The sequence below is a fragment of the Poecilia formosa genome, unplaced genomic scaffold, assembly GCF_000485575.1.
Source record: "Poecilia formosa unplaced genomic scaffold, Poecilia_formosa-5.1.2 Scaffold18, whole genome shotgun sequence".
Classification (NCBI taxonomy): Eukaryota; Metazoa; Chordata; class Actinopteri; order Cyprinodontiformes; family Poeciliidae; genus Poecilia; species Poecilia formosa.
The window spans coordinates 2,736,346-2,755,851 of record NW_006799957.1 but is presented as its reverse complement, the minus strand read 5'-3'; the positions used below and the strand labels follow the sequence as shown (position 1 = coordinate 2,755,851).

The 19,506-nt window shown below is 36.3% G+C and overlaps 1 protein-coding gene across 4 annotated transcripts in view; it reads right to left on the bottom strand.

Annotated features, from left to right (window-relative positions):
* Positions 1-15,730, bottom strand: part of ephb2b (eph receptor B2b) — a 122,873-nt gene extending 107,143 nt beyond the window's left edge. For 3 of the 4 annotated variants that reach the window (XM_007547017.2, XM_007547018.2, XM_016668935.1), the window contains exon 1: positions 15,546-15,729. In XM_007547017.2, the coding sequence (XP_007547079.1) occupies positions 15,546-15,597 (52 nt within the window). In that variant the 5' untranslated portion in view covers positions 15,598-15,729. Of the gene's footprint in view, positions 1-15,545 lie in introns of all 4 variants that reach the window. The other variant, XM_016668934.1, reaches the window with a different exon arrangement.
* Positions 15,731-19,506: the final 3,776 nt, after the last annotated feature.

Here is a 19,506-nt window from a genome sequence, read left to right as displayed (position 1 = left end):
CTATTTTTGTTTACATTTGGTGAAGACGGAAGTTGTGTTCAATGTCTTCTTGAGATGTTTTCCTTTTGTTTCCTTTAGTGATTCTTGGTCCAGCACCACCACAGGCAAGGAGGTAAGCAGGTTTTTCAAACGGTTTTGTTTGACACAGTGCAAGCGAAAGTCATGCTGCAGAATCAGTTGTGAAGTAAGGCAATACTGGCCGCTTTTCCAACACAAGATAGCTACATAATAGCATGTAGAACACAATTTATTCAAAGCATAAAAGGTTTATGTGCTCTAAAAATGACAGCATCATATCAGACAAAACAAAGCTTTTGATGCTTAACCAGTTTATCATTTTGGAAGTAGACCAGTTATAGTGTGCGTAAGATAATGTTGTAATTCTACCATCAAACAAAAAGGCAAACTAGGATTTTACATTTTGAATCTAAGCTCCTCTGTTTATTTACCTAGCCATCTTTTAAGCACGGCTCATTTCCAGAGCTCCGCCACAAGACAAACCATGGTTTTTGGGAAATATGCAATCCAGCTGTAAGGCCTTTATATAATGACCGTCTGTTCACTAAACTCACTTTACCTTGGACACAACCTTCCACCTTTCTCAAAGTAAATCCTAGAGGAACACTTTACTGTCAGTTATGTATAACAAATTCACTGACCCACCTGTTTTACATCTCCTCAGTCATTTCTACACTTGCATTCCTAAGCTGAAACAAGTCATTGATAGTCACGTGACAAGAAAAACTATTTTAGCTAAATGTAGAAAGTTTGTTTCCAATCGTATGTCTGCTGAAATGCCCTCCCTTGAACAAGAAAGGTATTTTTAACTCCCCAGAAGCTGCAAAATGCTACCAGCATACATCACTGCTGTATAGGCTTTGATTGAAATGTTTTGGTGTTTGAGCAGTGCATAAAACCTTCTCCTCATCGAGCATGCTTTTTGTTGGAACTGAGAGTCGAGCTGGGATCTGGACTGTGGCTGCAGGGGGACGGACAGAGATAGAGCCTGGAAGAAAGCTATTGCTGGGATCAGAGCCAGGCAAAGCTGCCTGGGACTAGAGGGATGTGGTTAGGATAGGCTTGAAGCAAAGTAAGACTGGGAAAACAACCAAAAGTATCTTTATTTATTGACATATTTAGTATGGTTTAGAGAAGAAATAAAAGTGTTTTCCAAGGTAAGAATAATTCCATATTTATATTTTTTGGGGAAATTCACTATTCAAAATAAATATGATGTTAAGAAGGAATGTTTTTCTTATTCTAGAGTGTGTAAATCAACCTTGTTTGTGCGCGCGCGCGCGCGTGTGTGTGTGTGTGTGTGTGTGTGTGTGTGTGTGTGTGGTTGAAATGATTGTTACCTTGTGGGTGTGTCTTTGTGGCAGCCATGGGACCCTGCTGAAGAGGAGGCACGCCTTGAACCCAGCTCTTTTATAGAATGTGCAGTGATAAGAGCTGGAGTTTGATTGGTTAAAGCTTAAAGTAGTTAAAAGAATAAAATGTTTTATAAATTGTGCATTTGCATACATAAAACTTCTGCCTGATATTTTATTATTGATTAAGTAAGTGTTAGTGTTTAAATTGTGTATGTGAAAGTTCACTTTGTTTCTTTTTTCCCCCACTCTGGAAGGCTGAGGTGATTGGCCAATGTAAATTGAGGTGGGGTTTAACCAGTGCATAGGTGGACCGCTAGATGTAGATGGACTGACAAAAGAGCAGCCATTTTTTTTAATCTTCTGTGCTGCACCAGCTTTATTTGCTGTACAGCCAACATTGACTGACTTGTCTTTCCACACCACACATCTCAGCATAACATACGAGAAGAGATTTTATCTATTTATTTTACAAAAGTAATCTCTCTGATAAACAGGAACAATAATCTTGTCAGCCGGTATTTTATTATGAGAATCAATTGATTTTAAATATGAGGACCAGTTAAACTGGACAGTTTGTTAATTTATAAAATGCTAGAACAGACACAAAAGGATACTTTGGTCAGGCCAAAATTTAATGTCTACTCCCTCCGTAAACATTGTAAATTTGCTTTGGGAGTCAAGTATGTCAATATTCATAAAGAGATGTTTACATATTTAAAAATCATCTGTCTCAGCCAACAGCCTGTCTTTGTGTTTGCTGCAAAATCAGATGCAATTCAATGATGATGAGCTTCTCCATGTGCAGTGTCGGGTAGGATGATGGTTTCAGACAGCCCATTAAGCGCTTCAATTAGACCTGCTGGTTCTCACCTCCTCGTCACTCCACGTGAAAGGGACTTAACTCTTCCTTCACGCAGCTGTACACAATGACAGACGCACGCTCATGTGAGAAAAAAAATAACACCATTCACAGCACACATCTGGTGCCAATTGCTTGAAGCCTTAAAAAAAAAAACCTCACACATATGTTTCTTTATGGCCACAGGCACAATCATGTCTCTTCTGACAACCTAGCAAAGGGCCCTTAAATCTTTTGGCAGCCGAGAAGTCCAAACCCAGAGACAAGGTGACAGGTAATGTATTTCTACAAAGTGGTGGGTTTTTATCCAGCCTCCTGTTAACGTTTCACATTAGCATTGGGATGACAGGTGGTGCCTGGTCAGAGAAAAGAGGATTTTTTTTTTCATCGAAAGGCCCAAAACAGGACAAAGTAGATGAAGATGGCTGCAAATGAGATGTTTTGAAATGAGGCTTTGCGATTTAGCTGTTGAGAAGTGCCCTCTGCCTACCTAACATGAACGTAAGTGTGTAAAGAGTGTGTAAGGACTTGAGCACACTTCTTTTGTCAGCTGAAGGATTAGGCATTGTGGTTTTTTAGCGCTGATGCCTTGTTACAATTGAAACGCAAAGCTTTGAAAAACAGTGCTTCCTCTTGTTGAAGCAGACACTTCCTAAAATCTGCAATCTGGTTTACACACATATATAAATGACTATTTGTTAAAGAGTAGCCATTGATCAAGATCCTTAATGTCTAACTAAATGCATTATGGCTGGATGGCTAAAGGGACAGACAGTGTCAGGGTTAAAGTCATTTGATCCTTCAGGGAAATTCATTTTCCAAAATTAAATATAATTTCACCCATGATCAGGATTTTTAAACCTAAATACAGGAACATGTCACCTTCTACATGCATTAAGTGATAATAATTACACAAACTGTAGATTTCCTTTTTCATTCTCTTCACTGATAGGAGCTTCTTTTGTATGTAAAGCAGCATAAGTCTTTTTTTTTCCTAAGTCTGTGTGTTTGCTCTTTGTATTTGCACAGTGTTTCACGGAACAGCTTAATCTTTTGCGCTGTCAAACCAGTATTTGCTTACTGCCATAATTTGTTACCTGTGTGCAGCAAAGGAATGTTAGGATTTGGGCAGAAACAGATTTTTGCCTTTTCTTGATCTTTAAGAGGAGCAAAAAGTGCCTGAAGTGCTGATTTAAGCAAACGCATTGTGATTTATCCTTAGGATGGCTGAAGTGAAGGGAAAGATGAAAGACATATCAATTAGTATTGTGTTATTAGTGCAGTTTGCTACATTTTATCACTTTAGTGTGTGTTGTCCTTAAATCCCATGTTAATTAAATTATTTATAAACATGTTTGTATGATTTAAAAATTACAAAGATTAATTTTTCTGTGTTGGAGTGAGCTACAAAGTGTTGGAAAAGTTTCCATTCCACTTTTCCTTTACACCCCATTTCTTTTTGTCAAGATACAACCATGCCTTTGCAAATAAAGAAGAGTGTGGCATACACATGTTCTTATCCCTCCTTTTTCGAATTTCCATACATAAAATGGCAGATGGCAGGGAAGCAGAGGTTCACCTTTCAAAAATCCATAAACATTCATCATTCATACAAGTCACAAATGTGACTAAATTCCATAGGGTAGCCTTTGGGACATTTTCTTATGGATTCTTTTATTAAGACTATGATTTCTTTTTAAACTTTATGTCTTTGTGTTACTTTCGGTAGCACATATAAAATGATTTACTTCATTTTGTAACATCATCATCAAAGTTCCTGGAAGGACATCCAGGAGTCAAAGTGTGACTACATAATATTAGCTGAAATGCCATTTTTGCTCCAACCCTGTGTTCACACCTCCAAGTGACTAATCCAGCTTCAAGCTTCTGGTTTCCAAGTTAATACTATAATTCCAAAAAAGCCAGACTGCCCAACACTGCAGGTGCTGAATTTGAAACGGTGTACACAGAAGCCTTCAAATGATTGTGTGTCTGTGAGGTACACAACAAGGCCAGGATGCAGAAAATAACCATGCCGGTATCTGTGAAATAGAGATTAGGACATGCCCATGCCTAAAATTTGTCTGTGGGGAGAAAAGCCACAAAACAGGAATGGTCTCAGTTTCATGTTTCTCAGAAATGGGACATATTACGGTAGGCGCAGAGATCAAAGGAAATTACTTTCTGCATACTGTTCTGTTTTACTGGCTCTTACGAAAGGAAGAAAAGTTCGGTCACATGGTAATATGACAAAGCCTTTTTACTTTGTTCATTGAGGCAAACTGAAGCTATAAATCAAAACAATGGCCCTTTGTGTTAAAATTACTGAATTTAGCTTGACCGAGGAACATTTGGAAGAAGGATTTGTATAATTTATTCTCTGATTTTCTCTTAGCTGGCAGGAAATATGCATAAAGCAACTTTTTCTAAAATGACATATACCAATAGCTAAGTTTGTTTGGGGGATTTATCAGTTTAAAGACTTTATGGCCACAGTTTGCGAAGGCCGGTCTTAGAAAGGCAGTACAACTGAATTTGAGACAGTCCATGAGTCCCAGGCATATCTTTTCAATCATTCAAATATTTAAGGGGGACTGCCCCCCTTAAATACAGTCCCGATGACGAGACTATTTTAGCTTATTTGTTTTCCCTCCTACAGGCGATACATGCATGCACTATGTTTTAAAGATCACTACAAAGTGCAACCAGGTTCCAAAGGAGAACTGGTCCAACATGCTCAGGTTAGGTGTAATGAAGTCTGGGCGTTGCTGCAGTACAATAGAACTTAAGTGTCAACGCACTCCTCTGAGTTTTCTGCACAGCAGAGCCCATCACTGCTACATATGTTAACCTTCATTTTAATTCAGGGCACTTTGTCTTGAAGTGTCCACCTAAAAAAAGATGTACGTGTTGGATGTAAATGTGTTTTTGTTTTAGCGTGCAATGGGCTTTTGAGATTAGTCAGTCTGCTGTTTGTCACTCTACAATCAGGGTAATTCAGTCACATATCGCCAAGCATTTAAGTAATTTTCAATTTGTTTCCTATCATGTTATGAACTACACTTAAGAATGTATTAAAGCAAACTTAAACTTCACTTAATTGTCTTAAGTAGCAAAAACAAATTTGTGAATATAATGTATTGCAAAGTACTTGATGCATAGAGGGCAATCTAACTTTATTGATGTTCAGACGTGCTTGCATGGTTTCCAGATTAAAAGCCTATTTTGGCCCTATGATAATAATATTCTGCATGTTTAACTTTATCATAGAGCAGTCATTTCATTTAATGGTCTCAGCTGGATCACTGTATTGATTTCACAGACACAGCAGGTCTCCTGAGATTCTCTATAGATTTCCCAGCTGCCCTCCCAAATGATCCATTGTGATTCCTTTCCAAAGGCCCCTGCCAGGGGAAGGCATGGAAAACGGTCATCATTTCACCGTCTTCTTATATACCTGAGTCCTGTTATGTCAGCTACATTACCTCAACGCTGCTTTGTGATTCCAGACATTGTTTTATTGACCCCAAAGGACATTTATTGGTCTTTCACTGGCCGCTTAACAGAATGCGTTTCAGAGATAGTATTTCCTGCTCAGTCTGTTTAAAGAGGTTTAAAATTGTAATAAAATAACAATGAATAGTTCACTGAAATAAGCGGGGAACAAGATGTTATTACAATAAGGGGTGCTCTTAAGTGTGAGTGTGGTTGGATATCCCTGATTGCTTTCTCCAGTAGATCCATTTCTAGTCAAGTGGTTATGTAAATTTAGATCGCTTTCTCTGCCCAAACAGAGCATTTATCATCAGCTTTGCTGAATATTAAACGACTTCAATGAAGTGTCAATTGATAGAGCTCCATAAACACAATCATGAGATCTAATCTGCACTGAGTCTGTGCTATTGATTTTGTTGTCTTTATCAAAAGTTGACTGATGGGAGAGATATTTAGTCAAAGCAGATATAAATGAAATGCATCAATCATGCTATGCTTTTATTAAAAGTGATAACATGATTTTAAACTTTCAAGACCTCCAGACATTATTTAATAACCAAACATATGCTTTAGAATTTATTTTCCCAATAAAGAAATATATTTCCTTAATCACTACAATATTCCTCTAAGAATTAATAAAACTGCTGAAATTAATATTTCTGGATTATGCCAGGTTTGCATTCATTAAATTAATTCCTGACCAATTAAATTGTTGTCCATATGTTGTGTCTTTATGTTTCACATTTATTTGTCTTGGTGGTGTTCACGATGCAGTTTGAGTTTATAATATTAATGCCATAATGCATGAATATGAGAGGCTGTAGCTATTACCCTTTTTTCTGCACGGTATTTGGGTTTGGATATAACACTCAGTACTAACTCAGTACACTCAGTATACTCAGTACTCAGTGATTATTTGTGTTAAATCTGAATAAAGCATATCATAAAAATAACAAATTAAAAGTTAATTAAAAAAAAAATCATGAGATCCAATCTTCTCCAAGGCAACACAAAGTCCTGTTTTGGAACTCTATCAGTTTTGTGTTGCAATTTAATTTTAATTAACCATACATTTTATCAGACGTTTTCAATGCAGTGACAGTATAATGTATTCACCATTTAGCTGAATTGCAGCAAGTTTCAGTGCATTGCATTTTAGGGTTGACAAGGTTTTGCTAATAGGATTACAATTTCCAAATTAATTTGGGAAAACGGAAGATGAACTCCACCTCTCTAAAACCAGACAAGTCACAGCCAAAGGCCAAATAATTAATTGCCTTGTGTTCATTTTCTATTCTCTGAGCTAATGCAATTACTAAAGTGAATAAAAACGATCACACTTGAGGACACAAAAAGTCATCTCTGTTGCTATGCCTCCATCTGAAATTTAAATGTCATACCATTTTGAGTTTATTCAATATTCCTTTTAAAGGCCTGAATTTCTGAAAAAACATGTAATCTTTACCCCCTACAGTAATCACATTCAGGAAAGCCCATTAGGATACGACAAACGTATATGTTTACAAGCATAAGAAGATAATCCAAAGACAGAGGCCTTATCTGTGCCTGCTATGGCTGCTGGAACCGGTCAGGTCACAAACACAGGACCACAGTCATCACTTTTAGAAAAGCAGGGCCTGCCTGCCAAGTACACTAATCAGATAAAAGACATCTAGCCGCTGGCAGCACCTCAGCTGCGGTGTCTCTATCCGAGTGAGACTTATAGACCTGTTAGGGTCAGACAGTGAAAGACTGAGTTTTTGTTTTTATCATACTGTCTGGCAGACCTGAGATACAGCCAGCAAGCCAGACCCAGAGGGGAAAAGGAGAAGATATTTTTTTATTTTATTTTACTGGCTTTGTGTTGTGAGGCAGGATGATGCACACGGTGTTAAATATATAACCACCAGCAAAATCAGAAAGGAGCAGTGCTGGTGCACACTAATTTACAGGGGTGGGGGAGGGGGGGGCTTGCTGGTGGACAGAAGGTTTGGGCCGTGGAGAAATAATAGAAGAGAGGGGACAAAGATGGACAAAAAAACAAAAGACAGATGTCACGTGGGTCCAGAGTCGCTGATAGATGCGTTCTGCAGCTCGGCACACAGGCAGTGGTTCAGGTAGAAAAGGCTTCCCTTTGTGATGCAGATGACAACGCAATCAGCCTCGCTTTGTCTCTGACGATGGGCTCTGCTCCCAGGCACATTGAGAGACAGACACTAATCCAGTGGGTTTGTGTTCACCAGGCGTGCTCATAAAGGCTGTGTCACAGTACCTGGGGTGTATGTGGATGAGGATCTCTGAAACAAGGTCTGACCTCTCTCAGGCTATCCTCTCCCTCCTCCTCTTCCTCCTGTCTCTCTTTCTCCCCACATCCTAGCCCCAAGGAGCCTGCTTTGGTGAGTTGAAAATTAGAAGCGCTACATTGTTAAATGTGTATGGCTCACTCAGACATAGGAAGTGACATGAATAATTATTTTGAAACTTATTAAAACGCACTTTAGTACCTCACAAAATACAACACAAAAATGGAAAGCGTCAAGGGCACAACTTTTCCTAATAATAGGTAAAACTTCAATCCAAGCAAGCGCATTGTGTAATAAATTTAATTTTCCAATTAGGCCTAGATTTTGCAAGGCCATTTTGACACTGAAGCTTTACACATTTTGTGTGGCTGAAAATATATTTCACTGTCCCCTAATAACTCTGACTCCCAACGGGTTAGGATGAATCAAGCCCTCCCTAATAAATATGACTTACCCAGAGACTGCAAATACCAATTAACATGTGCTAATTAAGATAACAGGATATAGGCACATCCTTGATCTAGATTTCTGTGTGAGATATTGGAAAGGTTACAGAGAGGTAAAAGGAAGTTTCTTGCTAAACTATTCAAAAGTCATCACTTTTAGTTAGCAAGAAGACGGCACAAGCTTTATTTTTATTTATATGACAGTTATATTACTCACCTTAAATATATTTTATTTACGTTGCCATTTAATTTAAAATAAGTATTTCAGTGCAGTCATTTTAGTGACTTGAACCTATAGAAACACGAAACAAAATCATAGTTTAAAAATATATAGCAAAGCTAAGAGAGACTTGCTAGGATGGCTGAATGAACAATGTGTGTTGAAAAGAGACATTCAAAAACTTTTATGATCTCTTATTAAAGATCAAGAGGCCATAACTCAGTCATATGACAATCAGAGAAAGATAAACAATTTACAAAATAAAAAGTTCTTGATTAAATCAAAACAAGAGAATCAAATGATAATTTCCCTTCTTTAGTCTTATGCAGTCTTTCAAGTGTGAGTTTTTGTTTAGGGATGTACTTCTAAAGGTGATAGGTGATTGGTTGATACTTATAGGTTAAACCATCTTATCCACTGATCTTATCTACCTCTGCAAAGGTTTGAAATACGCACCAGGTCATGTCTGCACATGAGCAGTTAACAATAGTCCCTACAGTTGCCAACTTAGCAACTTTGGCATTATATTTATAGCAACTTTTCAGATAAAAAAAATCTGTACATGCCAAAATCTGAATCAGCTGGTCAGACCTCTTAAAATGGGTGATCCGCCAGAAAACTGCACTCACTGCACTCCTATTTTTATGTGATCTTTATTACTTATCTTGTATAGTGTTTTGTGAATTTTATTAAAAAACGTATAATTCATTCATATTTCAGTAACAATAAGCATGTTCTTGGCTAGATTACAGTAATTACTTAATTGCTATTTTTGAAATAACTATAAAAATAAATTATGACTTTTTGTGATCATAACTTTTCAGTGATTTCAACAATTGCTTAGCAAATGGTTTGTTTCATTGTAAATTTCTCTGCAATTTTACATATTTATAGTTCTTCAGTTTATATTTTACAAACAGTTAATTTTTTTCATGTGTAGTAACTTCTCTGGCAAATTTAGCAACTAGATTTTTCTTAATTGCTAAAATTATGTTTGTTTTTTGCTAGTTAATTTTCAGAAACTCCAAGTGTCATACATTTTTTTGGACTGAGTCTTGAGAGATAAAAAAAAAAAAACATAGGTAAGGAATAATAAATTTGCACATAAAAAATAAAATAGCAAGCACTGATTAGAAAGGCATTTGGTTTTTAAGCCACTACTAAGCCTGAATCAAAGTGCTTTATGGATGTGTTTCAAGAGCATAAAGTGAACATACTCCGCCTTCATGCATTTAGTAAGAGGAAATAATGCACAATTAGACAGCATTTGACTCACTGATGACCAGTTAGAGCCAATCAAGAGACAAATGATTGCTGCATCAGTATGACAAACCCAATCAACCCCCATCTATCTGCAATAAACTCCTAAGTATCAAGTCATAAAGTGACAGCTGGGAAAACTTTCATTACACAGATATAAATGTGTTCAAGGGGTCTTTTTCATATAGAATTATCAACAGATGTTGTGATGTCAAAATAAAACCCACCTGCTTTGGGAAATTAATATCACTGCTGCAAAATTTATTTTGATTATTGTTTTAGAAACACAAATGGACATAAATGCATGCCATATCTATATTTAAATAAATCAATTTAACTTTCTAGCAAGGCTCTGGCAGCATGCTGCAGAATACTGAAGGATTCAAACACCTGTTGATAATATTTCTATTCAAGATAGCATCATGAGGGAGCCATCTTTGGCCATCTGCTCTTTGGAAACTAGTCAAGCCTGAGACTGAAGTGACACCTGTTCTTCTTTTAAAACAAGAAAATAATTACAGACCAAAAGTTCTCCAAGCCAAACTAAACCATAAAAATGAAACAACTTTTGACGTAACATGAAGGTTTTTTACAGTGCCTACTTTAGGTAAAAAAAAAAACAAAAAAAAAACTATGATGTACTGAGCATGATTGAAAGATAACATGGAATCAAAACTCACCGATCATGTGAGACTAATGGAAGCACAACAATGCTGTGCTGTTTACAGTGCTTTAGGACATTATGGCAACTTCTTATATTACCTATGGCTTGGGAAATTCCCTTCAGTCATTTTCCTATTTTTTTCTGTTTAAAACAATATTACTGGCAAAGATAAATAGCAGATAAAATTAAAAGAACATAAGAAATCCTTGATTTTTGAAGTGTTTCCATGTCCAAAAATGTGGCAAGTTGAAGCCTTTTCAACACTTCAACACTATTCATCACATACATTTCACAAACTTAAATGCCATTTTAGCTTAGAACCCACCCCGCAAAAGTCTGTTAGCCATGGGACTAAAAGGAGAGTTGGCTCACAAAAGTCAACCCAAAGCAATCTGATCCAAACAGCTGAAAGCATGGAAACAGTGTCAAGCTATCCATCACAAGTTGGAAAGAAACTTTAGTTAAAATGTTTGAAAAGGCTGATGCCAGGAGCAATGTGCTCAAGCCAGCAGGGACCAGAAACCGATCAAACAGAAATTCCCTTTGTGAAAGTTTTAACACTTCTGACCGACACAAGCCGCTGGCTTTCAGTTGTTCTCCATCTAATTTTTACATAACATCTAAATATGTATCAGTTATTTTTCACAAGTACTGAAAATCAAAATCTATATAATGTTATACATACAGTGGCCACAACAAAGCTAAGCTGTTCCGTCACAGCGTGTATAACCTTATGCAATACAGGGAGGGAAAAATGTTCTTAAGTAAATCAATGATAGTGCCTTAATCTCACCCTAGAGGTAGCCATAGATGTCTCAGAAATGTGACACCCCCGTCAAGTGAAACAACTGGTACCAGTACTAATTGAAATTTTGCATGCAAAGTGACAATGCCTGGGCCCTCGGCAGCATGGATTAGGGCTTGAATAGAGACAGATTCTTTGTGAAAGCCTACTGTGGCGGTTGGCGAGCAGGCCAGCTCCATGCATCTGCTCACTGGGTGGACTGAGAAAACACAGGACTGTATACGATCACTTATTTTACCTTCCACAAACTACCTCTTGTTTGCTTTTTCAAAAATAAACCTGTATTCATTATACTCTTTAATATTCTCTTTATTGATAGTTATTCTCAGAAGCATTTACTGGACTTACATTAACATATTCACCAAACATAGGACATTTAAATACCCATAACAATGACAGTTTGCTTAGTTGTCAAATGAGGATAAAGAGCTGAAAGTAAAAATAATCAAGAAATTAACATGGTATGTGACATTAAAGCTGAGAAGTGTAAAACGTCAAATTAGCACATGTTTGCCAATGTTCAGCTGTGTGGTGTCCAGTCCTGAATGCAGAGCTAAAGGAATGCAGTGCATACTGAAATGCAATCAAATCTGTGAGACATTTTTTAAAGACTCCATGCTGTGATCTCATTCTGCCCCACTTCACCATCCTCTGCTGTGGTTTCGCTCCCATTATGTTTCCTTCAAAGAACGACAGGAAAAAACGCTGTATCAAAGTGATCTATCATTCCACTCACACCAACAATGACATGCATACAAGGCTAGTTGAGGATGGTGTTGCATCATAGCAACACCAAACCTCCCAGAAAAACATTTGGACAGTACAAACTCAAACATCACAATAAAGAAGAGGGGAGAAGGGGAGAGGCAACAGCAGAAAAGCCAAATAATCCATCTAGTAAAACTCATCTCCTCCTAACAATACAGGCTACAACAATTTTATGGCTGAGAATGAATCTGAAAATTTCCACTCAACAGAATTAGATTGGTGTCACCGTTGTTAGTGGGGCTGTCAACTTAACACTGATGACAATGAATGGCTGAGCTAATAAAGGGAATAAATCCACGGTGTGTTTTCATAGACATGTTTGACAGAGTCAGACTAATTTCCCAGGCAGTACTGCGTCAATTAATTTCCGAAAAGAGCCCATCCCTTGCTGTTAACTAAACCAATAGGACATGGCATCAGCTTACATTAACACTAATCAACGATTTAAGGTTGTTTTGCGTTCCGCTTTGCGTGTAAATGCTTTTGAATAATGGCTGAATACAACGGATAAATTTACTTACCGTACAAGTTTGAATGGGGGGACGTACTATTCAGCAGTAGTTTGAGTAGAAATGAGATGTTGAAGAAAACAGAAATAGTCTAAACGCAAACAGTGATCCCTCAGCGCCACCTTGCAATATTGTCGTTGTAACATAGTTTTCAGGTTTAACGTACTATTTGTAAAATGGACACTTGGAGCACAGCTGGGATTTTGTTAAGTTCAGACATAGTTTTAATCCTCTTAGCCCCCCTAACATGGTCCCTGCTTGATTCATTGATTATTTGTACTCTTTTATATTTGCTTGTCTGGAAATAAGCATTATAAGCACATGTATTGAGATTTTCTGCATACGCAATTTAATTTTTGCTGTGAATTATTTTTATCCGCACTTTTCTGACAGTTACATTTTTTCCTGGCAATTAAAAATGAAATTTGATGCTGGAATAAAATTATTTTATTATCGACGCTTAATAAAAGGACTATGTAAAGACGCTTTCAACTGCTAAGATTAATAAAGGACGAAATGTCGTCTCTTCATGAAACGTGTCAAAAAAGTCCACTGGAGGGCTCTGTCAGTGTTGCATGCTGGGATAGACATTTTTTTTTTTTAGATTAGAGCTGCAGTGACCTCTTTTTCAACTCTTAATTTTTCCTACGTAAGCCCGACTTGCGATTTCATTGGACAGTCAAGCAGGGTGAGTCACAGGGTAGAACTGAGATGTGGGACGGCATTCAGTCGGCAACGGGCTTAGTTGGGTTTCGAATCATAAACTGGTGCTACACCGTGTGATCAAAAAGTCCTTGAAATTGGCATGCTGCATTTGATTCGTGAAGCATTGCCATGAAACCATAATGAATTGTATTACAATACAGAAAAATCCGTTTAAGGATTTCGAGGTGATGTTTGATTGCAGCCTTATATGAAAAGCAAGAAAAAAAAACTACAACAGTGGCTCTGATTGCGTCTGAAGGGGAGAGAGAAAAAAAAAAAGAAGTGGAAGTGGAACACCGAATAGTGTGAAATTGTTGTTATTTTTGGAAGCTTCCATATCCTGTGCTTCCCTTGAACTTGAAGCAACCAGCAAAAACAAATTCAGGTCAGAAAAATAAACTGTTACTTCAACAAAAATCAAGCAAAAATAATATCACAAATTAAATACAAACACACTGTTGTGATAGACCGCGTATATAAAGGATAACGTTACATAGTATCTGTGTGTAAATTTTTCTTAACTTATTGCAGTTTTCACTTAATATGATAAGTTTATATTCAGCCTAAACAATATTTATCTCTATATGGAAAATAATTAATTTACAGATTTAATCTAAATAATTTACAGCAGTTGTATTTGGGCAGTGGAAAATGACCAAAAAATATAATGGTATAATTATTTTATTAAAAAATTATAAATTGTAGCATATTTTCCCTTTTTTTGTTCAGCTAAAAATTGTGTCAGTCTTGGACCAGGCTGAATTTGACAATTTTTTGTAAATTCAACATTTACAAATTTATTAAAGGTATCATGAAAACCTGTCTGTGTGTACACTGCAATGAGTGCCACTGAGCGTGATGTTTAAATGAACCAAAAACATGAACTAGAGCAGTAAGTTGTGGCCTATGCAAATATGCATGGTGGTTGTCAGCCTGTCAGTCGTAACAGTACATGAAGCCTGCCAGATTTTTAACCTGAAGAACAAATCTGTATACACATACGGCACATAGTTAAAGATGAACAAAAAGTTTCCTATTGTTTTTTTATTCTTTTTTTGGTACATTATCCTGCAGTTACATTGGGTTTGGTCTGGAATAGTTTCTTTGCTCCACCTGTAATTATGAGGTTTCGTTAAATTGACCAGAGGAAGGAGGACACATTTGTTTTCTGAACACATCCTCAAAATAGACTGCAAAAAATTACTGGGCTGACACTTTCCACTGTTCGTGGCCGTCCTGAACTGTCAGTGGGCTAACTTATTCCAGCTACTCAAAACCTGCAGACATGCTAATTAGGCCTTTTTTACATTCTAAAGAGATACCTGCAATACAAATAATAAAAAAGACACTGCATGTTTTTTTTTGTTTGTTTGTTTAAACATTTTAAAGTATTTTGAAGAAACAACCTCTGAATATGTGCGTAATGGTGTCACATTCCCTAATAGAAAAAGACCTACATGTAGAAAGCCCTACTGAGTTACTTTCAAGCACAATGAATAGATTCCTGTAAACACCTGAAAGCTTATGAAAGCTCTGTTTTTACCATTCAACCTGTTTCATTGTGCGCTGAGCCACGCTGACTGATGCCCTTTCCTGCTTTGCTAAGCTCCCTGTACAACTGACTGCACAATGATCTGAAAAGAAAAACAAGCTTTTACAGGTCAAACTGGGCGACGTTCATTTTGTACATATGTGTAATAGAACACATAAAAAACAACATAAAAGGTATAAAACAGGTCTTTGGTTGTTTATTCTCAACTGACAAGTGGGAGCGACACACCTCCACGGAAAGAGATGCGCTTGCAAAATTTAACGTTTTTTTTATTTCCTAATTTAGGTAAATGCATCACACAACAGCCGGTAGTTTTATAAGACTATTAAGGTTATTAAAGGTTATTGGCTACAGGGTGCTGCGAGAGCATGTGTAATTGTGACCCATTATCACCCAACCGTCCCTAAGCGGAGTCTTTATGCAACATTTCGGTACTATAAGAAGCACCGACGGGATTTCTTAAAACTACGAGAATGGCAAGTATCTATTAAAAATAATAAACGTGCATTTATTCACGCGCTTTGTCTCAAACTCAAGCCGGTAGAAGGATGCGCGTGCAGCCGTCGGGATGCGAGCAGGAGCTTACCTTCAACAGCTATCACGGCCGGTATGCTCCATAATATCCATAAAATATCCATTATTGGTGTTGAAAAAGCCCAGACATTCAAATGAAATAAGTCCAGAAAGCCATTGACAGCAAACACAGAGAGGGGACTGACGGTCCTTCTCCTGCAATTGAGCGCTCCCAGATAGCAGAGCAAAAACGAACTCAAATCTGGACCAAGTTTGGGCGAAACCATGGAAGAGCAGACAGAGGGGAGCACCGAGCAACACGGGCGGACAGCATACATGTTTACCTCTACATTACTCAATTCCCTTTCACGTCAAAGAGAAAGAATAACTTCATATGCATTAGTGGTTTTAACTTACTTTAATTATTCATACTGTTAGTTTGGACAATGTTAAGAGGAAATGTTTATCCCCTTCACTTCCACTTCAGTTCACCCTGCTGTCAATCATCTACAGACGGACAATCCTCAGAGCCTCACCTTGCGATAATGAAGTGTTGAGGGATGTTGTGTAAAAGATGGAGCAACTTATTCTCAGTCCCACACTGCTGGGATTGAAATTATAGGTTATCCTTTCTTTAATCAAAGTTCTGGTCTCAGTGACATTCACTAAACTCCTACAGCTCATTTCAACAGCCAGCGCTGATTGTAACAGGTGACAAGTCGGGGAAAAAACTGAAGTAAGTTTACAAATTACCTTTCCGTTTTCCCTTCACATCTTCATTGTTTTATTTGTGAACATTGTTTTACCACTTGTTTGTTGTCGCTACTCGAGAATATTTTCTTATTTTCGCCGGCAAAACTTATAGATAGATAGATAGATAGATAGATAGATAGATAGATAGATAGATAGATAGATAGATAGATAGATAGATAGATCTTTCTCTGCTGGACAACTGCAATAAATAAAGCAGGATGAAACACGGCAAAGTTTAAAAAGGTGAATGCATTATAATTCAATTAATGATTCACGGCTACGTTGGGGTACAACATATATTTTTGAAGCAGCGTTTTGTCGCTCTGGAGCTTTTATGACTCATTCAGTACATTTTTAGACCTACAACTAAAGTAGCATTAAAGTCTAGACAAATAATAATAATTTCACAATGTTAGTAATAACTTAATCAAAGTCATATCTGAATTGCTAATGCCGATTTTATGTTGCAGAGATACTAAATTAATATTTATAGTTACTTATTTAACACTTATTATTTGAAATTAAATTATATTTAATTAATGGAATATCTCCAAGCAGGTAACTTTGTCAGTGTATCCCACCCAAGAGTAATTACATCAAACACAGGCACAAATGACCTGTTGTAAAAAAAAAAAAATGGCTTAGCTGATAAAGCACTACTTTTCTTCTTGCACAAGAAAGGGCATAAAACGTGATTTGATTCAATATCTTATCACTATGCATAAATTGTAAGAGTAGAAACAGAGCTGCTAGAACAGCATAAACACAAAACTGATTTCAGAGGTCTTAAAGTAGTATTCTGGATTCACTGCCATTGATAATAACATCAAGTTATTTATTTAATATACCACATTAAATAAAATAGTCATACATTTACCTATTTTGAGTTACACCTTGCTTTAATGAAACTACTGTTAACCATTCAGTGATTCTGTGATAATTATGCAAGCAAAAGTCATATTTTTTTTCAATTTTGTAAAATATGTCATATTCAAAAATTAATTGTAAATTTCCATTATCTTAAAAAAATTAAAAATATAAATATAAAAATCAATATAAAAACAACAAAATAAAAAAATATTAGACATGACACTAGATTTACTTATTAAATGTATTAATTAAAAATAATTATTTCTTCCTGTCTAATGTAAACCATTCGCATGCATATAAATTAAATAAACTGCAATACCTTGAGAGAATACACGTTTTAAAAAAATCCAGAGATGTAATTTTGTTCAGAGAAACAAAACTGCAAAACTTATGAATGCATAAAATATTTAATTGTCTGTGATTTTTAATCACAGACAATTAATTCATTAAAACATCTCAAATAGCATTTGAGATGTTTTAATGAATTCCAGCAATGATGTCAGATGCAATGGTTTTCCAACAGCAGATCAAAATACATATTTTTAGAAATAGTCATAATGCATTTTACTGTCATAACTTTAACACTATTTTAATTAGATTATTGTTTACCAAAGATATTCTTGGAGGAGTTTGCGATTTTATATATATTGTTTGTTTGTTTTTCACAATTCTGTAAAATATATTTCTTGCGCCAAATTATTTGGTGAAATTCCAGTATTATTAAAAAAGAAAACAGATAAAAAATAAAAAATTTCTGATTGCGACTTCATTTAGCGAAGGGCGAACACAGTTGCAGAAATTTTCATCTTAAAAAGTATTATTACTTCCTTTCTAATTCAAAGCAGACACATACATATATGACACTCAGAACGAACGCATGATAAATATACCAATTTATGCTAATATTTCAGACTAGCTCTTGTTCAAAGAGAGCTACAGACGTGACTCCATAACACATGTGCTCATGACAGTCCACCATGTACAAGAGAGTACATGTAGTGGCTTGCCTCCTGGATACAAGTCTGAAGTTACTGAAGCTGAATGAGAAACAAGAATTTGGAATAATCAGTTTGTCATCAAACATGCCTTTCTTATTACAAGCCGTGGTGCTGTAGCTATGCGGCAGAACTCTCATGGGTTAAATGAAGCAAGCTGATTTATTTGCCTCCACTGGGCTGGACTGTATTGATTCCAGGTCACTTGACTGGCTGGCTTCAGATCATGTTCAGGTGACTTCAAACAGATAGAACAAAATGGCAAGGCACTGAGAAAGCAAGCCCCCCTCCCCCCCTTACTATAATGAGTTCCATACAAGCCCAGCCTTGACTTGAGCCAGAAGTAAAGTGAAAGACGTTGAAGAAATGATATTAATACTCCTTGAATTTAGCCGACAGAGATTTCTCTTCCACGCAATGTTATAATGGATACAGTGTCTGCTACGGCTGTAATGAAACATTTGAAATGCAAAGCAGACAGCCTAAAATGTGGCATAAATCCTCTCATGTTTCTCTGCATGTCTGTAATCCAGTAAAAGCAAACCGTACAACACCACCGTTCCGTAACAGCGCCGTTTTAAAACTGTTTATTGTGTATGGTTCTACAGCAGTAAACATTAAGCATAGCTCTAGTAACTTGCAACAAACCTACAATTTATCCTCCAATAAAATGCCAGGTGCACTAACTTGCCTAAGTTTACAAGTGTAATCCATATAAAATGGTATGACCATACGCAATGGTGTAATGTTGTGTAAAGCAATATCACAACATTAACACCGAACTGCAGGCTAATGGAAAATGTTATGTCATGTAATTCTGTCTTGTTTTAAAAAATATATATTTTTTATTTAATTTGAATAACATCAAATTTGTACAAATGTCAGCACACAAATTTGAATAAAAAAAACTAAATAAGTAAATTCATAATTTTAATGATAAATCATGACATAGTTCAAACCACTTTTCAGATTTTTTCATCAGCATTTAAAATGATCTTATATTGGGTTATTAAAACAAATCACACTCACCTGATTTCCTAATAAAGATTTAATCCACTTAATATAAATTATGTACTATTAAGTATATTTAAAGTGAACATATTTGGATAGATGCTACTTCTCATAAAGCTGCCCAAATCATTACAAGAAACAACAAATGTAATCACAATTTAGATGATATAGAACAAAACTGATGTCCTCCACAGGGCAAGACTATAGAATGAAGAACTAAGTTGTTTCCGAAAACATGACTTTATGAAGAAATGTATTAATAAGTACTTGCAACACAAACCTGATGTGTACAGTGTATTTGCTTGTTAGTTATTTTAGGTCTTGTATCAACACTGCCACCTAGAGATTAAAGGATGAACATTCCTAGAGCACATCCTTTAAGAGAGGAATATACAAATAAGAGAT